At 32.9% G+C, this 12,516-nt stretch overlaps 1 protein-coding gene across 1 annotated transcript; it reads left to right on the forward strand.

Moving 5' to 3' along the window:
* The first annotated feature begins 10,710 nt into the window (after positions 1 to 10,710).
* LOC132269607 (uncharacterized) lies at positions 10,711 to 12,434 on the forward strand. Its single transcript, XM_059770865.1, has 3 exons — positions 10,711 to 11,113; positions 11,274 to 11,394; positions 11,999 to 12,434. Exons 1-3 carry the CDS (start codon positions 10,913 to 10,915, stop codon positions 12,175 to 12,177), a joined length of 501 nt encoding a protein of 166 aa, XP_059626848.1. The 5' UTR covers positions 10,711 to 10,912; the 3' UTR covers positions 12,178 to 12,434.
* Positions 12,435 to 12,516: the final 82 nt, after the last annotated feature.

Consider the following 12,516-nt stretch of genomic DNA (forward strand, 5'->3'; position numbering starts at 1 on the left):
TTTCCTATTTTATCTGATATTTCTCTTTTCCCTTCACATTGTCGCAAACCCTCTGGACCACGCCGACAACGGAGGCCCATTATTTCCTGCCACATTGTTTACATATTCCTCGTATGTATTGACTATCTAATCTATTTTTGTTTCCCATTTTATCTAAATTTATAACCAAAAACCAAAAAAAAAAAAAAAAAAACCCAATTGAGAAATTCTTAAGAGTCCATATATATATATATATATATATATATATAAAGGAAAGGTTTTGAAGACCGGACAGCGAGGCACGACGTGGGGGTTGGGGATGGTGGTGGTAGCAGCGCCGTGGTGGTGGCCCCGTTGACTGTAATTTTGACGATGTCGATGTCGATTTGGGTTTGTTTGTGGGAATGATTATTTCAAATAAAACCTAGTCGGAATCGTTGCTGGTCTTTGTCATCTTTGGAGTATTTCCGTCGCCATCGTCCTCGTTACCGTTGTAGTCGCAGTCGCCATCGTTGAAGGCCACAGAGCCTACTTGTATATATACACACATATTTTAGAGAAAGAAACTATTGGGGCAATGCTGTCTTTTTCAATTTGCTGATCTTTAAGCTTAAAATAAATTTTAAAAATAAGGGTAGATATGTCTTTTCACACATTTTTAACGATGTTAGTGGCGGAAAAGTAAAATTAGTCCTAAGTGATAATAATTTTCGAAAGTTGTTTCAGAATGATATTTAACCAACCTGAGGGGGTGTTAGTGAAATTAACCCTAACTTTTTTTTGTTAAATTTTAACTTATTGTTTGTTAACATTTAGGAGAATTAATTTTCTAAAAATTTGTTTGTAATTTATTAGAAATCTACAAAAAGTCTTTAAACTTCTTCTTGTTTAAGAATAATTTAATATAAAACTAATTCAAGATCATATTAAATTTTCGGAATAAAGATTAACCATGTGAGTAACCTGAATTAACCCGAAATTTAAGCCCGAGTGGTAAGCCAGAATTTAAAATTAGAAGGTTGAGTTGGGCTCGAGTTGAGTAGTTAATGTTGAGGATAGGGTTAAGGTTAGGCTTAGGCTTGAGTTTAACATTTTATATAATGAGTTAGGCTCAAATTATACCTCAAACCTGCCTAACCGCCCGAGTTGCAACCATAACTTTGTTGATATGGTGTATAGATAGAGAGGGGTAATGAAGAAGACAATCAAAAGGTATTTTTGTAATTTAAAAAAGGGCAAAGTACAGAAAATCTCCCTCGACTTGTACCTTTTTCCAGTAAACCCCCCTTGTTTATTTTTTTACCAAAGAACCCCATCAACTTGTATCATTTTTCTAATAAATCCCCCTTATCTAATTTTTTACCAAAGAACCCCCCTCAACTATCTGAAGAGGGTAAAAGAGTTGATAATTGGACCAAAATGCCCTTTTATTTAAATATTAATTCTCCCGAACTTCAAAAATTCATATCTCACAAACCGTATATTTAAAAATTATAAATAAATATTTACGGAAAGCTTATAAAATAAGGATTCCAGAAATATAAGATTTGTACAACAAACCTTCATAACCAGAGAAAAATAGAAAATCTAAAAATCTACTCTAACAATCTTATTTTATTTTTAATAAATAAAATACTCGAGATATTTGCAAGAAAATTTTCAGAATTATTCATTTACATATGGAGCCGAATATATAAAAAAATTTAACCCCAACAGAGATCAATTTCATGAGATATCATATTTTGCGTCAAAGTATTTTCATTCTTTTATAAACTCGCCATTTTAAAAAAATATAAAAATAAATATTCCATCTCTATTGGGGCTAATTTTTTTATATGTTATGCTCCATATGAAAGTGAATAATTTTGAATTTTTTTTTTTTAAATAACCCGAGTATTTTATAAAAAATAAAATAAAATAAAATTGTTGCAATAGATTTTTAGATTGTTTATTTCTCTCTGGTTATGAAGTTTTGTTAAACAAATCTTATATTTCTGAAATCTTTGTTTTATAACCTTTCCGTGCATATATTACTTGCAATATTTGGATGTACGGTTTGTGAGATATGAATTTTTGAAGTTCGGGAAAATTAAGATTTAAATAAAAGGGCATTTTGGTTCAAATATCAACTCATTTACACCCTTTAGATAGTTGAGGGGGGTTATTTGGTAAAAAAAATTGGAAAAGGGAGATTTATTGGAAAATGCTACAAGTCGAGGGAGGTTCTTTGGTAAAAAATTAGACGAGAGGGGTTTATTGAAAAAAGTTACAAGTCAAGGGGAGTTTTCTATACTTTGCCCTTTAAAAAATAATAATTTTAAGTTTTAAATTTAACATTAAATATTAAGGTCAAACTTGTCATTTCACTGTCCGTTTAATGGGTAAGATACGGATGCTAAGGCAATGTGATGATTTTTTTAAGTTTGAAAGATTTTTTTAAAACAAGTTGAGAGTTTATGATAAAAAATAAAAAATAAAAAAAAATAGTGGGGGTTTTATAGAATTAGCCCATAAATAAATTCACAAAGTTATAAGACTACTGCAATGGCTGTAAAATCCCTAACAAAAGCAAGACCCTAAGGTTATGTTTGGTACGGTGGGAATGAAGAAAAATGATAACATTAATTATGAGGGAAAGAGAATGGAAAGAAAGGATAATTTTTACCCTCAATCGTGTTTAATTAATTAATGAAGGAAAAGAAAGAGAATGATAATAATCGTGTTTGGGAAAAGAAAGAAAAAGAAAATAAAGGAAACTATTTATATAAATTTACTATTATACGTTTTTATATTTTAAAAGTTAAATTGATAAAAATATATATATTTTTAGGACAAATCATTTCAGCCTCCACCTCGATCTCTATTCTCGTTCTCAACTTTAGGGTGTGTTTGGATGGAATGATTTGGAGGGATAGGGAGAGAAAAGAAAAGAAATGATAAGGTATGAGTGTGTTTGGATGGGTTAAATGGATGAAAAAGAAAGGATAGGGAGAGATTGGGAGGGATAGCCGTTTCGAATTTCTTGCTCTTTCAAAAAATAAACATTTAAATCACTACACACACACACATTATATATATATATATATATATATATATATATATATATGTACAATATATTAAGCATACCCACACATTTTACAATATAATCTAAATCAAATATAAAAATGGTATCTAATCTTGCAAAAAAAAAAATGCAGTTCTCTAATAAGTTCATAACTGGAAAGAGGAAAAGAAACAATAAATTGCACAAAATCTTTCCCCAGTAGAACAAGCCACATGCTCTTACTTTGTGGGAAAGGATAGGACAGTAATTTAATTATTATTCTTTCTTTTCTTTTCTCTTTTCTTTCTTATCCAAATAAAAATAACTATCATTTATTTTATTTTGTTCCTTAGAGCATCTCCAAATGGGCTGCTAATTCAAAATATAACAGGTGGGCTTCAAAATGGGCTCTCCAATGCAATGCTATTTGGGCTGCTATATTTTAACTTTGTTATTTCTTATGCCAATTGTAGCAAAATATATAGCAATTGCTATATGGGCTGGGGCCACAGAAAAGAAGCGGACCAGCTCTATTTCGCTCTTTTATTTGGCTAGGGCAATAGAAAGAGAGAGAGAGAAGAGAACGTCCTGTATTTTCTCAGGGAAGAGACCAGCAACAGAAAGAGAAGAAAAGAGGCGTCCTGTATTTTCTCTTCCCCTATATATGTGTGTAGAGAGAGATGTGGAGCTTAATCTGATTTTGGTATGCGACAAAAAGAGAAGAAGGGGTGTCCTGTATATGTGTGTCACACCAAACTTGCAATGACCCCAGGTACTTTTTCAGTTACTCTGCTTACATATTTGGCAGTGAAGACATTGTTTACTCAAATTTTGTCAGTCTGAGTTAGGATCATAAATGATATTTAAGTTGATTTTTGTTACTGAATGGAAAGGAATTTCTGCTACAACTATTAATATTGTTCTTCAGTTGCTGTTTCAATTTAGTTGAATATTGAAACAAGTTTTCAGATTTTTTATGCCATTAGCTTTGATCCTGATTAAATATTGAAAAAATTTCAGGATAACAATTTTTTTCTAGAAAATGGTGGCATCGAGCCTCTTAGAGCACCCCATATTGATATTGCCTATTGGTAGAAATTTTGAAACCAGAAGTTAGTGTTCTTATCATCATAGTGAAATTTCCTAATTTTCAAAAGGTCCTTCCGTTGAATGAAATTCTGCCATGGATTATTTCAGCCAACACTGATATGCCATATTTATGTAGTATCTGACAGATTGTACAATTTGCAGTTTTGATCTATTTTTCATTCCGTGATCTCAATTTTGTATTTGTTTCCAGGTTCTCAGCAATAAAGAATATTTGGAAGAGGTATATTGTCGAACTCCTCTTCGGCGTCTTGGAGATCCAACAGAGGTCTCATCTTTGGTGGCTTTTCTTCGCTTACCTGCATCATCTTACATCACTGGCCAGATAATTTGTGTTGATAGAGGTATGTCCGTAAATGGTTTCTACCCTCTAACAACATTGTCCTAGTAAATGAATGATATCTCTGTTTTAGGCGCATGTATACACATAGATTCAGGTGTCTGCCATTGAACATGGAGATATCCAATGTATCAATTAATCTCTGGATTGATATCTAGGCTCTCCCTTTGTTTTTTCTACCCGGGTATGAGTTCGGGGCCATTGCTTCCTCTAATACTAAGAATTTGAGTTTTAGATCGAGCTCTATAATTATTAGATAATTTTATCCTAAATTCAAGTTATAGTTTCTTTCTGGACATCCGATAAAATTGGAACAAATTTACTGTAAAAAAAAAAAAAAAAAAAAAAGAAAAAAAAAAAAAAAGAAGAAGTGGTGGTAATTGTTTGATTCACTTTTTTTTAATTGAAATATATGTTACATCAATTCTTCTATACCAGTGTGAAATATTAGAAGTAGCATTTGTTGAAAAAATATATGCTTAATGTGACTTTTAAGATATAACAACCCTTATACTAATATGTCATGAGATAATTAACAATATGCTAATAAATCATTAATTAAATATGCAACTCTATATTTAATTAAATATGCAAAATAAAGCAATAAAATAATAATAATATGCAAGGAATGAACCTGGACCGAGGCTAATATTGGATACTATGTTCTTAAGACAGATTCGCCCCGCTATGGTGCTAACGGACTCAGTGGCGTCTATCTCCCAGGATACAACGGTCTACATCCACCAGTAGCAGCACTACAAACTCGTGGATACGGCGAACCTCCTCCGCGTAATACTCTCTCTGACTCAAAAATGCATCTATATACTATATAAATGCTGAATTAGGTGTAATCCAAACCAAATGGTTCGGACCAATCTTAATATGGCTCGATGAAATTAGATTAAGGTCGAAGTGGCTCGAACCACTTAACTTATGGTTTGAACCCACTTAGGTTGGGTTCCAGTCTAGAGAGGGAGATAGAAGAAAATGAAAATGAATTAATTGCAAATGATCCAAAGGGGGGGTATTTATAGAAACAGATATACCTTTTCGGATTGGGTGTATCTCTTCATTATTGGACACAACCATTCATTAGGTTGCAATGGTTCATATGGTATCTGTTCACCACTAGACACATCTATTCTAATAGGTTGCAATGGTTCACATGGTGTCTGTTCACCAATAGACACATCCATTCCAATAGGTTGCAATGGTTCACATGGTGTCTGTTCACCAATACACACATCAATTCCAATAGGTTGCAATGGTTCACATGGTGTCTTTTTGAGTGGGTACAACCATGGGTTATGATGGTTCGGAAAAAGGTGTAACCCTTTGAAAAAAAAAAAAACTAAAAAGTGGTTTTTTAATTTAAAAGGTGTAACCCTTTAGAAAAACTAAAATATGGTTTTTTAATTTAAAAGGTGTAACCTTTTAGAAAAACTAAAAAGTAGTTTTTTTTTAATTCAAAAAGCCAACCACCCAAAAAACCCACTCATTTATGAAACCCATTTAAATAAGCCCAGCCCAAAATTAGGCCCAATCCAAAATTCCAAAAAAGAATAATCTGGACTTTACAATTAGGCCCAAGCTCAAGCCCAAATCATAAACTCAGCTTATTTAAATTTCAATTTGTTTCAACATTTTTTCCATGTGGGATAAACACTTCTCACATTTTGCAGACCCATTTAGGCTTATCAAAACACCACACTTTGGAGCTAATTTCCCATTCATCCGGAAACGAATTTCAGAAAGTAAATATACCACATTCATCTCCTTACGTAGAGAAACGCGCTTGTCTAGAGATCCGTAAAAAATTATTAACGGAATCTATTTCAAATCTCATCCAAAGTTTATGTTTTTAATGCCCCCGTTTCCAACAGCATTTTCAAACAAAACGTGTTGAGTACTGGTGTTGGATATTCTAAGTCCAATATGCAACTAGGAAGCATATTGATAATTTAGGTTTATCATATGATTTTGGTCATAAAATTGTCTCCTTTTAATTTATCTTTTTTTTAAAATAAGTTCAAGGTACAGATATATAGTTTGGTTCATGTGTCCTTAGGCTTGAAGATAGTGAATACAACAATTAGACACATCCACAATCTATATAACATATATTGGAATATATTTTGTTGTAAACATGGTTTTGATTAATATGGAGCAGATTTTTTACTCATCTAATTTTTTCACTTGAAGAGTATACTCTGTGAGATGGTATATTACTATTGTTGACATGAATATTATTGCATTTAGACATTCATATACACGCCATGTGGCACAAACACACACTAAATTTGTTGTGTATGAACTTGTTTGCTGATTCTTTAGTGGTTTTTTGTTCAGGTACTTCCTAAATGTCATCTTCAATATCCTCAACAAGAAGGTCTATAATTATTTCCCATATCCATAGTAAGTTATCTTTGCGTTTTGGTTTCTCAATTTTCAGATACTCATGCCTATGTTCATTCTGAATCAAATCAATGCATTTTAATGTGATCATTATCATTCTTTGTTTGATAATACTAATCTATTAGAAACCTTACATCTGCATAACATACTTTCAAGGTCCAAACTGTTCTCTCTCTTCAACCACACTATTTACATTTGTGTTTTAAAATAAATATCAACTTTAACACAGTGCTATTTGTAAAAATTTATGGGCTTAATAACAGTAGAAGGTAGCAATTAACTATGTAATATATATATATAATATGAAAAAAAAAAAAAAAAAGTATTACAAGTATAAGAGGCTGTGGGTTACTTTCAAAAACAAAAACACGAGCCCCAATAGAATGAACCAGAGGCAAGGTAAAGAAAACCCACCTAAAAGCAACTCAATAAAGAAAGATAGAGAGATTAGAGTTTTTCAAAGAATTCAAAACAGAAACTACAGTAAAAGTCACTTGACATTATTAAATATGATTGACCTCTTTAATAAGTCCATAACAAAAAAATAAAATTGAACATGTCCAATTTTTAGACTGTTTAAAGAGACCACCTGGTACGAGTTCCTAGCTATTCAGGCACAGCTTGAGTTTTACAAATGGGGCAAATATTTTTGTTCATAAGCCACTGCTTTATGCATTTAATGTGGTACAAGTGCCCACAATCCAGCTTTCCCATTTTATCATCTTCTTCATATATAGACTCAATTCAAAGTTGATGACTTCTCATTCTTCAAGAGAATAGGTGGAAAACATATATGCGTTAAAAATAAAACAAGAACATCAATATTTAAATCAAAAAGAAAAAAGTAGATGTACATTCAACATAAAAGAGAATCAATCAGTATCAAATGATATGTGCTAATTTTAGGTCATTTTTGTTCACAGACCCTTGCTTTGATTTGGCATATTGATAACTATCAATGGAAGTTTCTCAATCATCAACAAAACGGGGAAAGACATTCACGCTGGATCAAGATATAGCAATTTGCAATGCTTGGTTGTGCATCACCCAAGATCCAATTGTTGGTAACTCGCAATCACAGAGTAAGTTTTGGAATCGGATATTCCAAAATTATCTTGATCACTGCAACGACGAAAATATACAAACACAAGTTGCTATTCAATCTCGTTGGGGCATAATCATGAAGTGTTGCGGTAAATATAGTGGGTGCCTCAGACTTGAAAATAGGCAACAGAGTGGAATCAATGAAATAGATAAAGTGAGATTTCTACTTTTCTTGTTAGTTGTAATTTTAATTTTTATACATCTTATTTTGTTTCATATCATTTTCTAGGTTCTTCAAGCAAAAAGTTTGTATTATGAAAATGAAAAGAAACACTTTCCTTTGGATCACTGTTTGGGGATCTTGGAACATGCTATTAAGTGGGAAGACCGGGGATCCTCCAAAAAGCTAAAGTCTCCTGCAATGACCCCATATTCCTTTTCCCTATTTTCCTCTTCCGTATCCTGAAATCCTGAGACGCCCATTTCTCTCGATTCCGATCAAGATCGAACTGAAAAATCTGTTAACTCCCCAAGAACCAAAAGGCCTAGTGAAAGGAAAGCTGCAAAAAAATCACGTAGGAAAAGCAAGATAGTAGATACTTCAGACACTCGTTTTTATGATTTGATGGAAAAATTTAACGAAAATACAACTGAGGGTAGAATGAAGAAATTCGAAATAGAAGAAAGAAAAGTTGAAGTAATGGATCAAATGGAGCAAGAAGAAAAAGAAACCAAGAAAAAAGAGAGAGATAACAAGATTATGATGATGGACCTTTCCAACATGGACCCTCAGGCGAAAGTTTATTACCAACTGCGCAAGAATGAGATTCTTGTCAAACTACAAACATGCTCAACAAATTTGGATTATTATGTTCCTCTTCCCCCATCTCCACCATGAAGGACATGTGAAGATGTGATTTCACTTTTGCAACTAGTTGTCGCCGTTTTGTGTAAATGGGCTGTCAAAAACAAATATTCGGATTTGAAAGGGATGTGTGGCCCTCTTTAGTGTTCCTTTTATGTAAATCAGAACTATTTAGTGTTCCTTTTGTGTAAATCAAAACGGTTTAGTGTTCCTTTGTTTCAGTCAGGGAAAAAAAAATAGTTAAGTCAGCTATTTTTACTTAAAGAATGCCATTTTTTTTTTTTTTGTAGGATATGCATAATTTCCCGTTCAATGTTCCAGTACATATATGCATGATTTCCTGTTCAATGTTTGGAAAAATCTTTGCTTATACCACCTCAAATTGGTTTTAATCAAGTACATGAAATATGGATAATTTATTGATTTTTAATAAGGTAAACAAGCCAAATATTTTGTTTTTTAATAATAATATAATCAAATATATAATATATATATATATATATATATAAAAATTTCCTGAAAATATATATATATATATATATATATATATATATATATCATTTTGTTTTATCTCTATTTTTTTCTTTTTTCTTTTTTTGGTCTTTTTTTGACAAGATATTTTAGATTTTTGCTTCTTGATAATTAGGTTTAATTTTAGTTTCCTTCTAATATCTACAATTTGACTTGAAATGTGACTAATATTAATATTACTGATACAAATATGAATGGTGGGAATGGTAGTTGAAATAGAATAGTGGTTGTGTCAAAAAATAGCATTTTGCATGAAATGCACAATTAGAGCAGAATTGCTAAAATGTAGCATTTTGACACTGTAGCACATGTCAAAATATAGATTTGGCATGCGAAAATAACTTTTACCATTAGAGATGCTCTTATATATCCAAACATGAATATAAATTAATATTATTTTTTCTTTTATTTTATTTTCTTTTCTCTCCTAACTTACACTATCCTTTCCTTTTTTTTTTTCTTTCTTTTTTTTTTTCCAAAGTCACCCCTTAGGCTATGTATGGTACGGTGGGTTTGAAGGGGGAGGATAAAATTAGTTATGAGGGAAAGGGAATGGAAGGCTAATTTTAACCCCTATTCGTGTTTGGTTGGTTAATGAAGGAAAAGAAAGGAAATGATAATGATCATGTTTGGGAAAAGAAAGAGAATGGAAGTATTTTAGTAAATTTACTATTATACCCTTTTAATTTTTAAAAGAAAAATTTATAAATTTAAGTATGTAATATTTGTAAAAAAAAAAAAAAAAAAGAAAGAAAAAAAAAAGGCCTATAACAAAACGTATGTAATATATATATAATATTTTTAGGGTAAATCATTTTAGCCTCCCTGCCTCCATCTATTCTCGTCCTAACTCTGAACTTGCCCTTCTCTCTCTCTTTCTCATCTCTTTCTGAAACTGCAAATACAAGAAATCAGAAGTTCAAAACCCATTTCTTTCAGTTTATATATTTGTCAGCAAGAATCAAAACTACAAAACCCATATCGGCATCATTTCAGATTGTTCAAAAAATCAAAACCCAATTTCAGCCATATCGATCTTTCAGTTTCCATCGCCCTTCCAATTCGGATTCGCCGTTCGCAAGCTTCAGCCGGCCCTCTTTCTCTCAACTCTCAAGCTTGCCCCCCTCTCTCTCTGCAATTGCTAACTTGTACGTATGAGTTTTGTATGTAATCAAGTGCAAATTTGGCATAAGAAATCACTCACCAAATCTCTCCTTCCGTTTCCGTCCATTTATGATAAGTTAAGAAATTTACTATAGAAGTCTTGTGTTAACCCTCCAAACCCTTCCTTCTCCTTTCCTTTCCTTCCCTTCTATCAATTTTACCCAAACATAATTTTTTAATTACCCTTCCTCCCACCTTCCCTTCCCTTTCCTCCCATTTCCACTCTACCAAACTGAGGCTTAGGGCAAATCATTTCAGCCTTCGCCTCCGTATCTATTCTCGTTCTCAACTCTGTACTTGCCCTCTCTCTCTCTCTCTCTCTGTGCAACTGCAAACTACACAATCTACATTTCAAATTGTTCAAAAAATCAAAACCCATATCGGCATATCATTTCAGATTGTTCAAAAAATCAAAACCCATATCATGGAAGATGATAAGCCAACAACGTTAGCATGCACGGTGGTAGCCATAGATCACACCAACTTCTGTTATAGAGTGTGCTCCATTTGCGAGAGGACCCTCCCCGAAAACAACAGCACTTCTTCTTCTCTCTGCAGATACTGCAATTTCAACAATGCCTTCAAGTCTGGTTCATCCTCTTCCAAACGCCTCTTTCGTGTCCTCGTAAGTAGTAGTTTCTTCCCTTTTATTGGGATTCCTGGGTTTCCATTGGTCACTGTTTGTTTATTCAGAAATTGAGTTTCTCGTAGAAGAATTGGGGCCTCTGATTTCATGATGTTTTCATTGGGTTGGTTGATTTTTTTGTTTTTGTTTTCGTTTTCAGATGTCTATTGCTACGGATACAAAGGTGTTTGTGGTGATATGCTTTGACAGGGTTGCTAGGGTTCTGTTTGGTTGCTCTGCTGATGAGTTCTTTGACTTTGCCAAGATTCATCCTTTTGCTGGTACTGTACCTACTTACTTCTCTGATTCAGTCCTAAAGTTTTTTCTTAATGAAAATGCAACTTGTGGTGCGTTAGGAAACAAGTTCAAGATTTCTTATCATGATTTATTCAGTTTTCCAACTTATAGTAGTTTGTTACAAGCTCTTTTACTAGGTCCAGTGAAATTAAGGTTTTTGTTTTGCTGGGTTCCATTCCAAACGAATTATTCCTGAAATTTTCCCATCAACCAAACGGAACTGTTGGGATTTCATTCGAGCTTGATTTCCCTGAAAAAAAATGAATTCCACTCTCATATATCAAATAAATTGCCTAGTGAATTGTGACCACCAAAGAGGACATTCTTATATGTGCAGCTTTGCTTCTAAATCTCACTAGCATATTGAAAACGGGTCTAATGACTTGAGCTGTTCATGGTATTTGATTGATTTTTAAGAGAACAACTATCACTAGGTTGAAAATGATTTATATTTTTATTTATTTGGAATGTCTAATCAACCTCTTCTGTTAGAGATCTTATAATAGTAAAAACTTTATTTTCAATTAATTGATAGTCATTCATCCCTCCTTTGATTCTCTCTGTTTGATTCGAGAACCTTTTATGTAGCTGTGAATTTGGATAAAGTTCTGGAGGGAGAGATGTTGAGAGTGACACTGTCGAAACCGAAAAATGGAAATGCCCAGCATCTGCGGGCCATCTCAGTTGTTCCTATCCGGTCTGGTTTTCGTCCAGCAATCGAGACCTTGAGAGAGTTGTATGGATCAAGAACTGGAACTGGTTCCTAACTGAATCGTCTCAGTTATACTTGTTCGTGTGCAATCTAGTTTATGTCCGGTGTTGCGTGGGGCAAAATCTGGTTCCTAACTGGTCTTCTTCATGATTGTATATATCAATCGCTTGGGTTCCAAAGCAGAGTTATGATTTGATTTTATTGTCTTACAGAGATAACCAAGAACAATTTGTTTATGTTTGAATGCTGCTGCATCTCAGAATTTAGAATGGGATGGCGAAAAGTATAAGAAGGCTTCATTTTGCCAAGTTTTTGTTGGTTATAGTTGATATATATACTAGAAGTTATTCAGTTGATAAAATTTAAAAGAGAATTGAAGACTGCAATGTGTGGG

The sequence above is a fragment of the Cornus florida genome, unplaced genomic scaffold (assembly GCF_030987335.1).
Source record: "Cornus florida cultivar Cherokee Brave unplaced genomic scaffold, ASM3098733v1 CherokeeBrave_3.0.0_Hap2_Chr08, whole genome shotgun sequence".
In the NCBI taxonomy this organism is placed as follows: Eukaryota; Viridiplantae; Streptophyta; class Magnoliopsida; order Cornales; family Cornaceae; genus Cornus; species Cornus florida.